The sequence below is a fragment of the Thunnus maccoyii genome, chromosome 7, assembly GCF_910596095.1.
Source record: "Thunnus maccoyii chromosome 7, fThuMac1.1, whole genome shotgun sequence".
NCBI classification, from domain to species: domain Eukaryota; kingdom Metazoa; phylum Chordata; class Actinopteri; order Scombriformes; family Scombridae; genus Thunnus; species Thunnus maccoyii.
The window spans coordinates 13895235-13913396 of record NC_056539.1 but is presented as its reverse complement, the minus strand read 5'-3'; the positions used below and the strand labels follow the sequence as shown (position 1 = coordinate 13913396).

Here is an 18162-nt window from a genome sequence, read left to right as displayed (position 1 = left end):
TAGCTCTTTGGGCTAACGTCAGTGACTCACGCAAATTAGTGAAACAAGGTTTTTTTGTAGCAAAATGTTACTGATGAAGGTTGACATACCACCATACACACACCATATGCACGTAAACATTTGGATTAGTCTGAAATGCAGAGGCTTCTGCTTGTGTGTCAGTGCACCATCCCCCCACCCACCTTTACACACACTCACACACACACGCGCATGCACACACACAGTGTGATGCTGGGCCCAATGCCGATGTTCTTAGTTAAATGTCACATTCCTGAGTGTGTGTGTGTGTGTGTATGTGTGTGTGTGTGTAAAGGTGGGTGGTAGCCGGATGTACTGACATGCAAGGAAAGGTACATGTGTTTTGGTTTCTGAAAAGGTACAAGCAAAGATAATTTTACTTTTTTTCCATTAACAAAGCTCAACAAGGTGCCCAGATTCTGCTGTTTTCAGGCACTGGAAATTTCTTATAGTGACCCTGTGATAGCCAGATGCTAATACTGTCTTGACTACTGCAGGTTTTCCCTGCATTACTAGAATCACGGCTCCTTTTGTTTTCAAAATCTGCTCAAGACACCTAACGCATCATTTTGATTGACCTTAAAGGACATATTCAAAATTATTCAAGTCTGTCTTAAAACAATATTCAGGTTTCCAAATGAACATTATAACATGCTTTTCTTGCTGTGATCATTCTTCCTGATTACACTGGCCATTAGAGGATCCCTTCATAATGTACTTTAAATATAAGTGATTTGGGACAAAATCCACAAGCCTCCTTCAGTGCAAAAATATATTCACATATTTATCAAAAGCTAATAGTCCCGCCCCCTCCATGTTAGCAAATGGGACATGAGCCAAACTAAAAAATCAAAGTACATGTCAAATAATTTTTTCCCAAAGATGGTTTTTGGCATTTTAGGTAGTTCGTATGAAACTGATGTTTGTTCAAGTGCTCATTTTTCTTATAAGGTTGTTTTTAATTAGTTATTTGATGATATAAAAAGAGGGTATGACGTCATGATTGACAGCTGTGACAGTCCCTCTCAAACCTCCGTCAGGCGGCCCGAATCTACTGCATAGACTCTGGCTCCAAATGACATCACACAAGCAAGATGGCAGCTCCTGGGGAGGAGATATTTTGTCTTTACTTTTGAACAGCAGTAGGAAGTGGAGACATTCGTCCATATTTATATACGGTCAATGACTTTGTCCCCCATCACTTACATTGTACGCCCACTTGGAGGGGATCTTAAAATGGTCAAAATAAACAGGAGAAACTATTTCAAAAACCTTTTTCAGTGGTCATATGGGCACCTGACTATATTGTTTTAAGACAGACCTGAAGAAATGTGAATCTATCCTTTAAATATATACTGTATATTTCAAAATATTATTTTATATAACAGTAAAATATGTGAATTGTATGAAAATATCTTAACCAGTGAACAATAATGCCATTGATCGGCCCCTTGACAATACAATTAATAGCAAAGATTTACTGTTGCCTCTAACAGCCAAACAGGGTAACATTGTTTTGTCACACTGAAGAACTGAAGTTGCTGCAGATAAAATGACAATAAACAGACAACATTTTATTGACTGGCCTCTAGCTATATTTCAGATCTTTTAACCTCACATGAGCCAAATTGCTATTTCTGCTCTTGAGACTTAACCTGACCGAGAGGTGCTCCAGCTTTGCATGGCAGCTAAATTTTTGGAAAAGACCTTTGTGAAGACTCCAGGGATCTTTCTTAAAAACCCATCTGAAGACTCTCTCTTACAAGCTTGTTTAATTTAATCATCTTTAACCAAAGGATCCCCTTTGAAGCACTGATTTTCAAGCTCAGCTCTATGTATTTGTCATCATTACATAAGGTATCCTGATCTGTGTCATTGCACCTGTCAGTATATGTTGTAGGCAGGCTCTATTTAAGACTCCAAATATTACCCTTGGTGATGCAGTCATGCATTGAAGCATTATCAAGAAAAACTAGTTTTCCCAGTTGTGAAATCAAAGTATGGATGTAGTTTTCCATTGACAAGTGTAATAGATGTACTATGATGTGTGCAAAATTGGAGAAAGTGGTCCTTTTGCCCTCTTGTGACCCTCCATTTGTAGCTTGCGTTTAGTTCTCTGAATTTTGGATTTCACACACATTACATGGTTTTTACTGTGGTTGTTTTTATTCACTTTATAACTGTGGCTTGGAATGGAATACACACAAATAAAGACGAACACTACACTTTTCTAATCTGTGATAGAAATGCCCCATTATGAGATACATTTAACGGAAACAACCAAAGTTACTACTCGCCCACAGGCAGTAGCTGTCACAGGAGCAGCTCCTGTGTAAACAAAGATTTTTTGGTGTCTACTTCTGAAAAACAATTGCTTATGTTCACAAATAGTGTGGCTGTTATTGCCTGTCAAGGTTGCTAAAGTGACTTCAGTTTGTTGGCCAAACAGAACTACTTGATAAACACTTTGCAATCGTTTGGTAATTGTTGCTCTGATACTTAACCTCTCACAGTCCACAGCCAAAATAAATAGAGTCTGCATTAGTCTCTTGTTCGCTGGATATGAGCGAGAACTCTGACTTAAAACGACATGGAAACTTTGGGTAATGCAAGACAGTTGCTTTCAGATTTCAAGGAATTGGGAAACAGGGAGGAATGTCACATCGTCTGCTTGGATGTAGCACTTTTTGCATGAAGACACATTCTGAAACATTCACTCCCTCTCTGTATGCCAAGAAACAGATGTTGTGCAACTTCCTGTTTAGCACTGAGACTATAGCCTCCACCAGCCCCCCCCCCCCCCCCCCCCCCACACCCCCCACCCCTTCACTCGCCCACTTTCTCCAGCCCTGAGTGATCCCTGGCAGGCAAATATGTATTGGGACCTCCCTCTCTCCCACTGAGCTGACTTCATACAAGAGATTTACTGCAAGTGAAATGCTTTAAAAGCGCTAAACTCTTTATGCTATAGTCTGCAACAAAATGTACAACCAGGATTTAAATTCAACAATGGAGGGAGTGTATTCCCAACTTTTTTGGAGTGCAGATTAATCTAATCAACAAGCTTACGTAATGGATGAGCACTGTACAGCATGTACTGTGTCTGATTTTGTGCACTGACCCCTCTCTTTATGTGCATGACAAATTCCCTTCAGGGCTCGTAAAGATCTATTCTATTCTAGAAGTGCTGAGTAGGAGACATAGTAACGGGCTATCGTCGCTCCAGCCAACAATTTGCCAACATGTTCTCGTAGGCATCAAGACCAACACGTACCCTGATTACCCAAATGTCAGACGTAAAAGATGGCAAGATAAAGGTGGTGAAATGGAGAGATCTGAAAAAGCAAAAAGACTCAGTGCAACATTTGGACCTCAGACAAATCTCCAATATGGACCATTAAAACTTAACTCACACCAGTGCGTATCTCAACGTCTTTTGTACAACAGTGTGTTTACACTTTCTCATTAACTGGAACTCATGAAAAACAAACCCTGACAAGAACTGAAAATTACTGTTTGCAATCAGTAATGCACATGCATCCAGAGACAATCCAAAGGCCAGAATCTGCTCAGTTTACAAATCTGTATTTAATTCATGTTGCTAGTAACAATCAGAGTTACATTTGTAACATATTAGGTCTTGATGAAGTGTAAATGTCTGTTATTGTAACATCTGTTTAACAGTTGACTAAAACATAAGCTGCATGTTTGAGACAAAACCAAAGATTACTGCATTTTGCCCTTAGCTGAGGATCTTTGTGGCTGCGGTACGGAGGGGAGCACAACAGCACATGGACAGTCAGCTGGTGGGATGCCTGAAAGGGAATGGCTGGCGAGGTAAGCATGCTTTGTGAAGAGAGTGTGTGTTTGTGTGTGTGTGTGTGTGGAAGGAGGCCAACATGTTCAGCAGAGGAAGCATAAATCGGCCCAGAGCGGCTCAAAGGGGCCTATCCTTGAATGACCCGCCTCAATCGGCTGTTCCATCTCCATTCTATGTAAATCATCTCTATACAAAGAAGCCTCTGGAATGCGCAGTCCGATTACACCTTTCGCAGCAGAGGAAAGTTCATTATCAAGCACGGAGGAGGTTCCCTTAAAGAAAGTCTAATAAACTCATCGTATGAAACTCGACTTCTCCCAGATTTGTTTCAGTGATTCCTGTCTGTCTTTGTTTCAGGCCGAACCTATATAGTGCTGCAGCAAGGCAAGCATCTATTTGAGAGCAAACAAACAGACAGAGAGCAGTGAAGGGCACCTTTGACCGCTGGCGTCGCAAATCAAAGGTTGCGCATTGCCAAACTCCTGACCCAAGTTCAAAAGAGTTCCTATCTGTAGCCCACAGTTACACGGATCATTCCCAGAAATGATTGCACCGAGGGGAAGTAAAACCCACAAAGTGACCCACCAGTGACTGACACGATGCTGTTAAAACAGCTGACCATTAAGGTTTGGTCTGAACTAAGGATGGACGACACCTAAAGTCTACACATATCATAATAGACAGTTACATTCATTTCATTAACAATAAATGCATCAAAATATTTTTAAATATATCAGTATATGTTTTCTTTCTTGTGTCGGTTCACTTCTGATATTTCTGTCCAAATTGATTACCATACAACAAGTTAACGATTCTGCACATCTGGACGTAACTGTAGGCTGATGGTTTGTTAGAGGCTATTCTTAGTTTAATATTAGTTATTTATTGAAACTTGCAATATAAGTAAAAACAGTTGAGGAAGATATTGATAATGACTGTAATTTGATATATTCAGTTTTTTATTCAGTCCTAATATATCATATCTGTAGTCTTCCACAGACTACTGTATGTACAATGACACACAAGGACACCACATGTAGGACACAAGGGTAGTGCATCGGTCAAAAAATTGATCAGTTGATAGATAATTAATTGCAAGCTATTTTGATAATTGGTTGATTGTTTAAGTCATTTATTAAGCATAACTGCAAACCATAATCTGTCTCCAGTTTCGCAAACATCAGGATTTCCTGCTTTTCTCTGTTCTTCATAAATTAAATATTTGGGGACTTTTGGTCATTGCGTTGCATTTCTCACAACATTCTGGCATTTCATGGATTAAGCAATTAAATGATTAGACAAGGAAATATGAAGACAATCATTAGTTGCAGCCCTACTGAATATATCACTCTTTTTATGAAATATTCATATTTCTAGCTGTGTAAACTCAAAGTGATTATCATATAATATGGTTGTAGCCGCTTAAATGAAGCTTAAATCAATTCTGTGTTTTTTAAATAACGATGTAAATAAATCAGAAACTGCTTCAGTATATTTCAGATTAGCTTGTTTCCTGCATGCAGAGGCACTGAGAACACATCATCATCATCATCATCGAACAGCTGTTGTTTGAATTAGATGATCTTTTTGTATGGACATTTATTCTAACATTTGTGGCAGAGAATAGCCGAAGCCACAAATAAAGCCACAAATGCATCACACTGATCTGATGATCAACAGGTTCGAAGAAACATCACAGACCACAAAACCCTCTAAATCCCTCCCTGTTAATTACTTGTTGGTGGCTGGATGGAGCACTCCACTGTGTGGTAATTCAATAAGCCCATGGCCCACTAACTAATAATATCTCCTTTCTGGAGAGCAGACCGGCAGTGGGAGTGTACAGTGGGGGAGTGGGTGGCGAGGGATAAGCGACGGGGGTGGGAGCAGCGGATCCACTCCTGAACAACAACACAAGCCTTAATATCTACCAGATTAGACCCTGCAAAGAAGCGTGTGCATCGATCTGTTTAATAGCTATATCACATGTGTCTGCTCATGTCTTTTTTGCGTTTGTGTGTGTGTTTGTGCAGTGTGACTGCATGCTCTCATGTGCATGTCTGTTGCTGACAATGACCAAACGACAGAGAGCAGAACGCATCCTAAAGTAATCAGTCAGACAGCCCGCGGAGCTCATTAGATACAGTGGACATGTAATTAAGAAATCTCTTCACTGCCAATCTAGCTCACTAGCACTGGCCACGAACCCTCGTCTGACACGCTCCTCACATGCGCAGACACACAAAAAAACGCATACATCTTCCACGCACACACTTGCACAGAACCGCCACCCTTTAAACATTAATTTCTTTGCAAAATGAGGTTGATGTCTGATCAATTGTGTCAGTAAATCCTCTTATCCCTGGGTAAGTATCTGCAGCTCAGCGAGCCAGCTGTCAAGAAGGTGGGAGGCCGAGCAGGAGGGGATGGAGAGCGGGATGGAGCCATAGAGTAAGGAGAGGGAGCAATGGATGGTTGGATGGTTGGATAGATGGATGGGGGAGGGCGCCGTCCCACTCCGAAACCACTTCTTTACACAACGCTCACATGATCCTACTACCACACACGCCTAATCTCTCCGCCTGGCTGAGAACATTAGATCATCAATTGAAAAAAGCCTCAGTTTTTTTTTGTTTTTTTTCTGCACAGCTGTGATTTAGGAGATAGAAATGGTTATTGGAGAGAGAAAATTAAGATATTCTCTACTGTTATATAAACAGCGTACTGTCCGAAGCTGCCTCAGGGACACCTGTTCCATTTTCTGACCGCTTTTAAAGCCCGGCAAAATAAATAAACATCCGTAGCATCATTTCAGCTGAAATTTAAAAAAAAAAAAAAAACAGCAGGAAGAAGAACAGCACTTGTGTATCGGTTCTCTCTGGCTGAAAGCATAAGGAAATAGAAAAATGTTTTTCCGATGAAACCATACGGCTGTGACAACACAAGCACATGAGCTAGTGAACTTCTCTGACCCTTCATTCTGCCCTGTAGTGAACTCTCTAGTGAACTCAAACACACTTTCTCTGAAAAGAAGAGAAATCATCTCTGCTACCTTTCTTCCTAATCGCCTCCTTGTTTTTTTTTTCCTTTTAGTAATAACTTTGAACAGCAAGCTAATGTGCATATATAAATACTCTATTTCTCATATGTAGGCCGCTGCTGCACAGACAAACACAGACTCGCCAGCGGGATACTTTTTACACAGAGGCAGAGGATCGATGAGGAGGCCAGGGCTGAGACAGGGTTGAGATAAAGATTGTTTTTTCAAGTGATAAAAAAGTTTGGAACTTAAACAACAAGAGCTAACACGATACACAGACAGAACGGGCTGACCAAGCAGTCCTGGAAAACAAACAAACAGGTCACTGAAAGGCCCAGTGCAAACCGAAGCATCCGCCCGTGTGGCTCCGTCTGATGAGGTAATTCCTATTAGTTCCTAGAAGTAGTCTCTCACATGTTACAGCGGGCCGCAGAGAGACGGGTATGTGCTGTCAACACACACATACACACACACACATTCACACTAAACCACTCATCCCATGCTGTGCCTCAGTGACTCTGTCCAGGGCTACCTGACCTCTGGGCCTGTGACCACATCTTAGAAAGACGGCCAGACTACACAACCAGTTCAGTAGAAACAGTTAACTTGAGTTTAGTCTTGGGGTAATGTGGCATCTGAAAAAGAAAAAAAAAATCTGAGACAAAAGATAAGACCAAATTGAAGATGAGAAGAAAAGGACTATGTGGCAGTGATGTCTTTAAAGGACTGGTGGTTTTGCATATTTTCTATTCTACACATTTAACACTGTATTTCATGCCACAGCTGGTCGCCATGTTCTAAAACCTATCATATGTTTTTAGATTGATTTCTTATTATCTTCCAGACATCCACTAGTTCCTGATTATTTCCACCCAGAGTGAAAATCAATTTGTGGAGACTCAAAATTTGCTTGAAAGAGGTAATCCTTCACAATGATCAATGAACCAAATTCACATGATCCCTTAACTTGCTGTTTGTCTTCCAGGTTTATTTTCTGCAAACATGAACGCAACACTTCTGGCAGAAGTTTAAGAAATACACAAGTCTCATATGAATTGAAAATAATGTCTGTTGGAAACATAGAAAATCAATTAAAAAAATTGACAGTGTGCTTTAAAAACGGCCAGGGTTGGGGCATCCCCATGACACAGTGGACTATGACGCATACTATGTATTCTACAAGTCCCGGGATCTTTGCTGCATGTCATCAGTTTCTTCCCACATTTCCTATCTTATTATCAACTATCAAACAACAGCACAAATGCTCTAAAAATTATTTGCAAAGTTGGCCCAGGTTAATGTTAAGTATGACCAATTTGTAGTTAATGGACATGCAAGTATGCAAAATCACGTCCATGTTTTTTTTTTTTTTGGGGTGTGTTTTACAAATGATTCTTATTATTCACTAACAACTCAAAAGTGCACATTTTTCATTTTTCCACATTACTGAGAACATTATGGATTTTATCGCAGCTGTATTGGCAGTTCTGCTGTTCTCTTAGTGGAGGGACCACACAGAAATATTGACTTCCCATCATGGACTTACAACACAAGCAGAACAGAATAGAAGTGTTTGGTACTCCAGGGTCAGCTATAGACCAGCTGCTTTGTCAAGTTTGTTCACTATTCATACTTCAAGCCAGGCCTGACGAATCCAGAACATCTTCATGGTTTTCAGTGAGGAGGAACTACAGTTGTAAAAATTAATGTGTAACATGCTTATTTCAAGAACAGAAAAGAACAAGCGCTCTGCCATCTACACACACACACACACACACATACACACATACAGTGAAGCTCATTAACAGGCTAACTACGCTATGTGTGTAGGCTCGCATCAACACCTCCCACACCACTTCAAACACAGGAAGGAGGGGGGAAAAAAAAAAAAACCTCATCAGAGCGAGCGTTGATGGAAGGATGCAGGGTGACAGACAGCAGACACAAACAGAGAGAGAGAAAGCAGGATGGAGAGGGCTAATAGGAAGGGACAAGTGTTGAGAGATAAATAGATAGTGAAGGACAAGGCAATGAGAGCTGGAAGCATCCTTTTAGTTGAGTGGCATCACCACTGACCACATCTGAGACCACAAGTGAGTCACAAGCTTTTAGATTGTAACATGCAACAGCAAAGCCTTGTACCTGTCACACATGGTTAAAAAGATCCATTGATTTTAGAGGCAGCAACTGCTGCTGTTTGTAGTCAATAAGATCCTGAAATCTGGACGTAAACATACAATCCCTTGCAACATGAAGTCCTTCGCACAGTGAAATGTAAGCAACTCTATTAAAACCATAGAGAAAACTTCAAATGCAAAGAAGTTTCACAGATGAATTTGCCCTGGAAGTTTCAGATTTCTCCCCCGGAGCGAAGAGATTCAAAATACAAATTTTCAAAGAGTGCACAGAGATTTGAGGTATTACCATAATGTATATGTGCAGCACCAGCTTTTACTGCTTGAGCTTCACTTCTTTGGAAAATCACAGAGCCGCAGTGGCGAAGACGAGCAATATCTTCCATCATGTGCAATCCCGGGACCGATCCTGATCTGCGTCCTATTATTTCCAACAAGAACAGACACTCACACACAAGCAAGGCTACTCACAGTGGCCATAACCTATGTCCCTCCCAGGGCTTCCTCCAGTTGCAGGTGATACCACGGGGTGCCACATGCCTTCAGGTGCAAGTGTGGCACTGGCAGGATGCCAGTCGCTCTGGACGAGGAGTCAGACTCAACAGTTGGCGTGATGACAAACTAAAAATGACGTGGACACTCCGGATCTCAACCAGTTTTCAGGACAGAACAGAAACGGAAGGGTCGGCGGCGAGAGGGACGGGGGGGGGGGGGGGGAGTGTTAGCGAAGAGCAAAAGAGGCGGAGTCCACCGGCGCCGGTTATAGGATTACCCAGATTATCCTTCCCCAGAGATCAATCCCACAGGAACTGTTTGCTGCCCGACTGCTGCACAAATCAGCTCTTCTACCGCCCACTCATCTCATGTCTCTCTCTCTCTCTTTCTCTGGGTGTTGGTAAAACTATCTGTGCAGAGACACCTGTTGTAGTGGCAGAACAGGGTATCTGGCAAGAGGGGGTAGGCTGGGTGGTAAGGGTTGGGTAAAAGGGGTGGGGGGGTGGGTGGGGGGGTCACACTTGAGAGGAGAGTATAACCAGAAGTTTCCGATTACTCGCTCTTAAAAGGGATCAAGACTGGAGAGCATGGGAAGACAGGAAGACACTGATGTTCCTGTAGTACACAGAGGTTTTTGTGTGTCAATGGCATTTTTTGCCCCTCGTTTTGTTCTCTTTTTCAGAATATTAGTCACAGACTCTCTGTCTAATATGTAGCTGGTGTGGGCTGTGGGTGTTGAGAAAGAAGTTACAAGAAACAGCCAGAATTCTCTCTTCTCTCTTCTATCTCACTCAAAAAAAACATTGATGCCATGAAATCGGGCCAGTATACACGCTTATTTTGACACGCCGAGTTGCCTTAGTGCACATTGTTAGTATGTTTGTGTGTTTAGAAAGTGTTTAACATATATAGCATTCCAGGAAGTCAGGAATTGTCTTTTTCAATGCCCCGGGATGGTCAAGCAAACACACAGCAAAGCGAAAACCCAGATGCAGGCACAAGCCAAAAATATACCTTAAAAGCAACGAAGAACAATACACGGCAAAGCCTAAGGGAGCCTAAATAAACTGTAACACCCAGGAGAGGTTTAAGTCTTTACTCTGACCCCCTTTTTTTTTTTTTTTTTTTACAAGATAGCAACAATCAGAACAGGCTTTCAAAAATAGTAATAAAATGACTTTAGTGAAACAAAATCAGGGTGCAAATCACAGCAGTAATTTTGTAAATAAATGACTGAGACAGCAGGAATTCTTAGCAATGGAAGTGTGTCATATCATTATCGCCAGAAAATAGCCCTTGCCAATTAATGTGAAACTGGCACTGATTTAAGTGTGCAGCTGCTGCTTTTAATTTATCCTGCCGTCCTATCAAATGTTATACCCTTCAGCTTTTCAAACAGCCATTTGCATCGGAAGATCGCACTAAAAACTTGAGACGCCTTCCACCACCATGTGTGGGTCTATTTTACTGACATGACTCAACAGAGTTTCTTATGAGCAGTGCACCTGCATGTGGCTGGATCAAATGTCCATACAGCGCTTGAAGGATAGCCCTCAGTAATCAGATCCTCACGGTGACAGTAACCTGGCAAGAGACTCAGCAGCCGCAACATAAGAAGACAGCGAAGGAGAAGAGACACTTGCAACTCTTAGAGACTTAACAAATCCCACAGGGAAAAACTAAAATAATAGCCCTTGTTAAATGCACGCTGTTATAATAGTATGTCGTGGCCCACATAAAACACACCAAATTAACCCGAGAGCCATATTTAGCATTCATAGATGTATCGCGGAAGAAATGGAAGAGGGGGGAGTACGAGCAACCCTCAATTTAGGGTACACCATTAAATGTTTAATCCAAATTTCAATTAATTTAATCGGCAGTTTGTCATCAATGTCATGTATATTTATGGTCCAGTAATTGCGTATATTTTATCAATCCGTCTAGCAGTGATTTTTGACAGAATGAACGATTCTGACATGAGGAAAGATCATCATGCAACATATCTGGTTGGGTGGCAATTTAGTTGGAAAAGGCAGAAATGTGTGAAAAGCAGAAAAAGGCAGAAAAATAACGTGTTTCATTCAGAACAGCTATACTTGTGTGTTGTTTTAATGGGTACACGCTTGCATTCGGCTGTGCAAGACAGAACATCATCACTAAAATGGAACTCGGAGCACTCAAAATAGCCAAGCGAGGTTTACAGCGTGTTCTTCATGCCTCTCCAAGGAGAGGTTTAATGAGATCTAATGTACTTAGTTGTTACCTGTTGCTGCCATTTGTGCCATGAAGAACTCCAGCCTGGTCAGTCAAACCAACTTCTACTGAGCCATAAATCTCCCCTCATCAATCCCACTCCTATTAATGGTGTTAATGAGCTCCCTGGTGCTTACACTTTCTAATCACTAACTTGCTTTGGGACTCATTCTGGGTATAAGGCTGCAACACACGATTGTTTTGCTTTATAATTATATGTCGATTATTTTTAAATAATAGTAAAATGTTAGAAAATATTGAAAAATGTGCAGCACAAGTTCCCGAAGCTTAAGGCGACTTCTTCAGATTCCTCACTTTGTCCGGTCAACTGTCCAAAACCAAAAAGGGCTGCAAATAACAATTATTTTTTATTATTGATTATTTTATTGTTGATTATTTTCTCGATTCATCAATTAATTGTTTGATCTATAAAAAGTGACATCAGCCAAATGTCTTGTTTTGTCCAAAAAATGTTTAATTTGCAATAATGTAAGATCGAGAAAAGCAGCAAATTCTCAATTTTAAAAACCTGGAACCATCAAATATTTGGTGTTTTTGCTTGAAAAATGATAAATCTATTATCCCAATCGTTGCTGATTAGAAAATTAATCAGCAACGGATAAATTAACTAATCATTTCATCTGAGTGTATTACAGGACACTTTTTAACACTTATATTTTTAATGGGCAACAATGAATGTCTCCCCTTAAAGGTTTGTAGCAATGATGACTGGAAATAACTTTTTTTTGCAGGCACATTAACAGTTATGGCTCAATGCATACACTGGTGCAAAAGGTAGCATTTACTCTGTTTGTGAGGAGATGCATCATTACGAAGAGATGGGAATTTAGTCATATAATTTGCTGTTACGCCTTATAATAGCTGAATTAATTCAAAGCAAACACTGAGATTGATACATGGTTAAGACCAGAGGGACCTGTCATACATAAGTAAATGTTCAGAGTGTGGAAAACGAGAGTTGATGTGCGCCCATGTGTGACATGTATGTTTTCATTGCATAATTAGCAAAGAAATAGCTATATACATCTCATAACCAAACACTGTTGCAGCCTGCGGGGGCCTTTCAAGGTTCTCTGCTTGATTAAAGCTGGAATTAAATCAAGGCTTTGACCTTCTTCACTAATGACTAATTACTGGCAATTAGCCCAGAGAGTGGCCTCCTTACGCCCCTTCTTTTCCCTCATCCTGTTCTCACAATTAGCACACGTACCCACTCGCACACAGTCAAGCACTCTTTTACACTGACACAGAAATACACACACTCAATCAAAAGTGGCCCAGGAATACACCTATTGTATGTATTGTGTGCTAATGCATGTGTTGGCATTGAAGCATGGCTGGTCTCAAGCTATAGAATCCTTGAGCAAATACCTGCAGAGAGCCACACCTCCTCTATCTGTGTGGTTTATTTAACTCTGCAGGAGTGGGTGGGGAATCCTCTGTGCAGGGATCGGCAGCTAGAAAGCAGGTTTTAATACGGCCGAGACTTCACAGTCAAATAGTACCACCCACATTCTTTAAGTCACATGATATCATGGTCACATTTTTCTGTACAATAAGCACTGCATTACATAGGAAGACTGCATATTTGCAATTGGGAAGTGTCTGTGTGTGTGTGAGTGTGCCCCTGTGTGTGTGTGTACGTGTGTACCGGGAGGTGAATCATTGACCCCTGGCAAGTGACGAGAGTTCACATCAACTAGGGTGACCTCTTTCTCCACCGCCCCCTCCACTTCCCCTTTATTTTGCTCCCCTTCACTCTCCATCTCTGCCATGACTTCCCTGATCTGAGAGCTAAATAAGTTCTCAGCGTCAAAAGCAGCGAGTGGGTGCTCGTCAGTGTGTCTAGAATCACTTCCACTGACGGAAAATTTAAAAAATGCTGAAGTGCTGAGAGAGAGAAAAATGCTGACTCTACTTAAAGCCCGGGGCCGGCGGGCTTGCATCAAACCTGCTGAAACATAACATGTCTGGGAAAAAAGTTGAGTGGATCACGAAACAATCCGGCGCATAATCACCAGACTGTTTTTGACTTCACGCTGCTTCGCCTTGGCGGCACACTGCTGACAGATTCCAAAGGGAGTGTGTTAATTTTCAAGTAATCATCTCCCATTCAAGAAGTATGTCATACATTTATGACCATACATGTTTTTGTGTGCGGGCTGTTGATGCGAAAATACACTGTTGATTGTAGTTGTGAGCCAACACATGGATAAAACAAGAACAGTTCTTCCTGGGAGAGATGTTTCAGAGGATGTGGCCTTCACTGAGAAAAAAACTCAATGGCTTCACTACCAACTTTCACAACATAAATACACTAAAAGATAAGAAATGTCCTCATCTACGGTTCAGTTGATACTGGTTTGTGTTACAGATATCTGATATTTACTTTACTTTACCATTTTCATGCCAAAAATGAAAAAAAAATAAAAAATCAATGTTTAAATCAGACCCTTGGCCTTGTGGTGTTGGAAAGCTTCTGCAACAACGTTACTGTAAGACCATAATGGTGCAGCAAAACAAGAATAAATCACACTATGTAAATTACAACCGAAAGTTACAGTGTTACTAAATGATGTGCGCAAGACAAACATGTACATTTCACAATGTTTTCCAGACTGCTTTAGTTGGCTGTAAGCAGAAAGAAACCTTGGTATTAGCAGTGGACTGCATAACTGACACATATTACTTAATAAAAGATCAATAACAGCACACCAGCACACCAGCCTAATGCTGTGCTAATCTGCATATATCTTGGGATGCAACTACAAGCTGATCAGAGTAAGCAACTCTTTAAAGACAGACAAGAAAGACTCTATCGCCCAAGGGGAATGCTCTGTTACTTCTGTACACTCCTGGCTTCCCTCTACATGCTCTCCCATCCAGATGTCTCTCTCATTCCCCTGGGAGCCACATTCATTATGGAAACAATTTTCAGCCCCTCCAAATGGTGCCGAGATATCTGTGATAACATAAAGGGGACTGCACAATTTAGTCTTCAAAGACCGGTTTTATTTGTTTCCTTGTAATGCCACACTATTATCTGTCATTTCCCCCCACAGTGGTTTAGAAGCACATGCTACATTTCTACTGCAGTGGTTTGACAATGAGTGTATCTTTCAGGGGAAGGAAAAAAAAACATCACATGATAAATGATGCATATAGTGTGTGACTCAATGAGGCTCAAAAGCTCCAGACTCTGTGTCCACACAGTCTAATCTAAAAGGTTCAGCATACAAAAACACAGGACTAACACTTATTAGGTATAGTGTAAGTAGGATAACCTATGTAATCCACATGTTGCAAACTCCATAGTGGGATCAGTGGCGTTTGTACTGTCTGTGGATTTTAGGCTGTCAAAAAAAAACAGTCCTGATAATAGAGGGAAAAGTCATCAGCTGGTTCAAGGGCAAAGTCACCGAGTCAGACCGGAGTTCAGCTTTACTTAGCAAAATCACATCATGCTGTCATTCAGCTGAATATAGCCACAGCGCTGACCAGGGCGCGTCAGTCAATCTATGCTCCTGCTTGTTTACCACGAAGTAAGTTTGTTTATCAGTAGAAATCCGCCATTCCTCTGGGCTGTTTCGTGCATTTCTCTCTGGATCTGACGACCATCTCAGACCAATAAATTCAGTTTCTGTCTCAAACAGTTTAGCAAGAGACGCGCGACAAGCGCCATAAATTACATAAGCGCAATTAAAGTGCCAACCTCTGACCTTGCCTGACCGGCACAACCGCGATCACCTGACTTTTGCATTGGTCGCAGCTCTCGTTTCAATTGGCACAGTTGCATAACGATTATTAACAAAGAGAGTAGTCTAACAACCGCATTCACAGACGGGAGTCGGTGGTTAAAGTCCGCGGTCGCTTTCGCGCACAGCTCGCAGACTGGAGAGAAGACGCCATGAAACAAACGCACTCTCCTCTGAGTCAAAAGCAACACAACAGGCGGTCTGCGCTCTAAATATAATGTTGAGGCGTACTTACTTAGGTGTAAATACGGATCATTACTGTCCATACTGTGCGAGTTGTGGCGTTGATTTCCTACAGTCGGTGCTGCTCCGCATCCCAGCACATTCCAGCCCGACTGAACTCTGCAAGGCGGCTCTACACGGGGGCCCAGCGAGGGGGGGGCGGCAAAACAGGGCTTCTCCCAATGACAACAGTGGTCGATATCAAGCTCCAACACGATCATGACGAAACATCTCTCCTGCAGTGACACTGTGTTGCAATATTATCAGTGTAAAACGTTACTTTCCGGAATCACGACAGACAGAAGAAAGGTGGCGATGCCTTTAAAAAAACAACCGTCTTTTTTTTTCGCCAGTCGTTTTCTAGGCAACATAATCTGAAAAATCTCCCTCATTAAGAACACACTGTAGCCAATAAGTCTAATAAGGAAATGTTTATTAGTGACGCATGAAGCATGATAGAATAAAACAATAAAGACCAACATTTTCTGTTCTGATTATTTCTGCGCATTAATGCTTCTAAACCTAAACAGTTTATTGTAATGACCTACTTTTAATGCAGTCTTGAACCAGAACATTTACATTTATTTTAACTCTCTTACAGTTTAATGTGCAAATTCCTCCTTTAAGCTCCCAACTTCCCCATTTTATTCTGTATTAAAAACTCCAATTTGCATATCAAATTAGGCGCTCCCAACAGCCTAATAGGCTACATTATTGTTTCTAAAATTTCAAAATAAGACTGTTTTTGCTCTCCTGTCGTCTTTCTCTGAGCGAATCTCTCCACTGTTTACCTATTGCTAGAGTGAGTCCGGGTCTGGGTACCCCCCGGGGTCCCCCCACACCCCTCTTCAGAGTGCGGGGTCATGTAGGGGTGAAGCTCCCGGTACCTCAGAAGGTTATTCAGGAGTCAAGCCGCACTGAGGCATTCACAGACTTGAACTGCGGAGCGGGCAGACGCTCCGTCAACGCCGGGCCGCTGACCACTGGGCTGCCCCGCTAATGGGACAAGCACCCCCGGCTCCACCGTCCCTGTAACAGCGAGCCATAAAAGAGCACAGGAGGATGCTAACCAAGATGAATGGCATTTTTTTTCTGGGCTCATTCTACACTAATCAGAGCTTTTCATTTGTTATGGCCTTGCGCCAGCCCCTCCGCCGCAGCCTCCATTAGGGCCAGATAACGTATAAATTCATTAAAGTCAAAGAGGGACATTACAATGGTCATTTGTCAGATCTTTCTTTGTGTGTCCCTAATGGTGGCACATGGTTCAAGGCATTGAGATGATTTTGGTAGGGCTTTTTCTCTCTCTCTATTAGAAGGGGAACGTGGGAACTTGGAAAAACGTGTATTTGTCCTGTTTTCATGAATGTTGACATTTTAAAATCCCCAAATTAGAACTTAATTTATTCTTTGGGATGCTTTAGAAAAATAAAGTCACAAAATATCTCTATCCGAAAACTGCACTATGATTTTGTACTTATTCTAACTCCAGCAACACTCTCGCCCATTATAGTATTTGTACAGGCCTATATTTTGTTTTCATCCGGGCTAATACTTAGTTTCCTCTGTCTAATTATTTTGGTGGCTATCCAATCCATCCATCAACTTCAGACTCCTACTCCCCCCCTCCCCAACACACGCAAACTCACAGTCAATGAAGCAACCCTTTGCACTAATCCCTTTGTATTCACAGCACCATTCCCACCAAACAATGTCCTAAAGCCTAATCCTAAACCGAGCTCCACAAACCTGGGCCACCTGCTAGCAAGTCTCAGAGCTGCTAAAAGGCCGACACAAACCTGAGCAACAAACTGCCTGCTTTGCGTCACCTTAAAACAGCACCTCACATGCATTCATACAAAGAGCACACACACTCAGTAATGCGTGGATTGAAACACATGACACATGCACACACATCAAAGCTCCCCCCCCCCCTCTTCTTCTCTTTTTGGCCCCTTTCCTCTATTTCCCTCCTTCCCTTTCTGTATCTGTCCTCTTCTGGCTTCAGGATGGAGGTTCTGGCTGCGTCGTCATGGGAGATGGCTCTTTCCATCTGCCTCTGCTGTCATTAGCTCATCTCCATCACGCTTTATCAGAGGGGACCCCACCACCCCCCACCTTCCTGGACCCTCTTCACTATTCTGACAACCCCTGCCCCCCTTGCTCTATACATAAGCCCGAGATGATAAGTGTTCTCTCTCTTTGTGTCAGCCAGGATAAGACAATGCCACACGGCACTACAGAACATCATCCATCTCATAGGTCATCAATCTGGGACACAAAAGATGAAATGTAGCTCGAACTCCCTTTTCGCAAAGGGGTTTCTCTTTGCTCAGAAGAAGCTTGTCCTCCAACTCTCTCGCTCCTTTTCACTGCCTTGCACGGCCACATGGGTGGAAA

The 18162-nt window shown here is 41.9% G+C and overlaps 1 protein-coding gene across 4 annotated transcripts in view; it reads right to left on the bottom strand.

Moving 5' to 3' along the window:
* rxrgb (retinoid X receptor, gamma b) overlaps positions 1-18162 on the bottom strand; it is a 35105-nt gene that overhangs the window by 11501 nt on the left and 5442 nt on the right. Inside the window, exon 1 of one of the 4 annotated variants that reach the window (XM_042417189.1) lies at positions 15776-15998. The exons of 1 other annotated variant lie outside the window; for it this stretch is intronic. In XM_042417189.1, the coding sequence (XP_042273123.1) occupies positions 15776-15983 (208 nt within the window). In that variant the 5' untranslated portion in view covers positions 15984-15998. Of the gene's footprint in view, positions 1-9302; positions 9456-9484; positions 9675-15775; positions 15999-18162 lie in introns of those variants that run through there. 2 more of the 4 variants (XM_042417191.1, XM_042417190.1) reach the window with 2 other exon arrangements.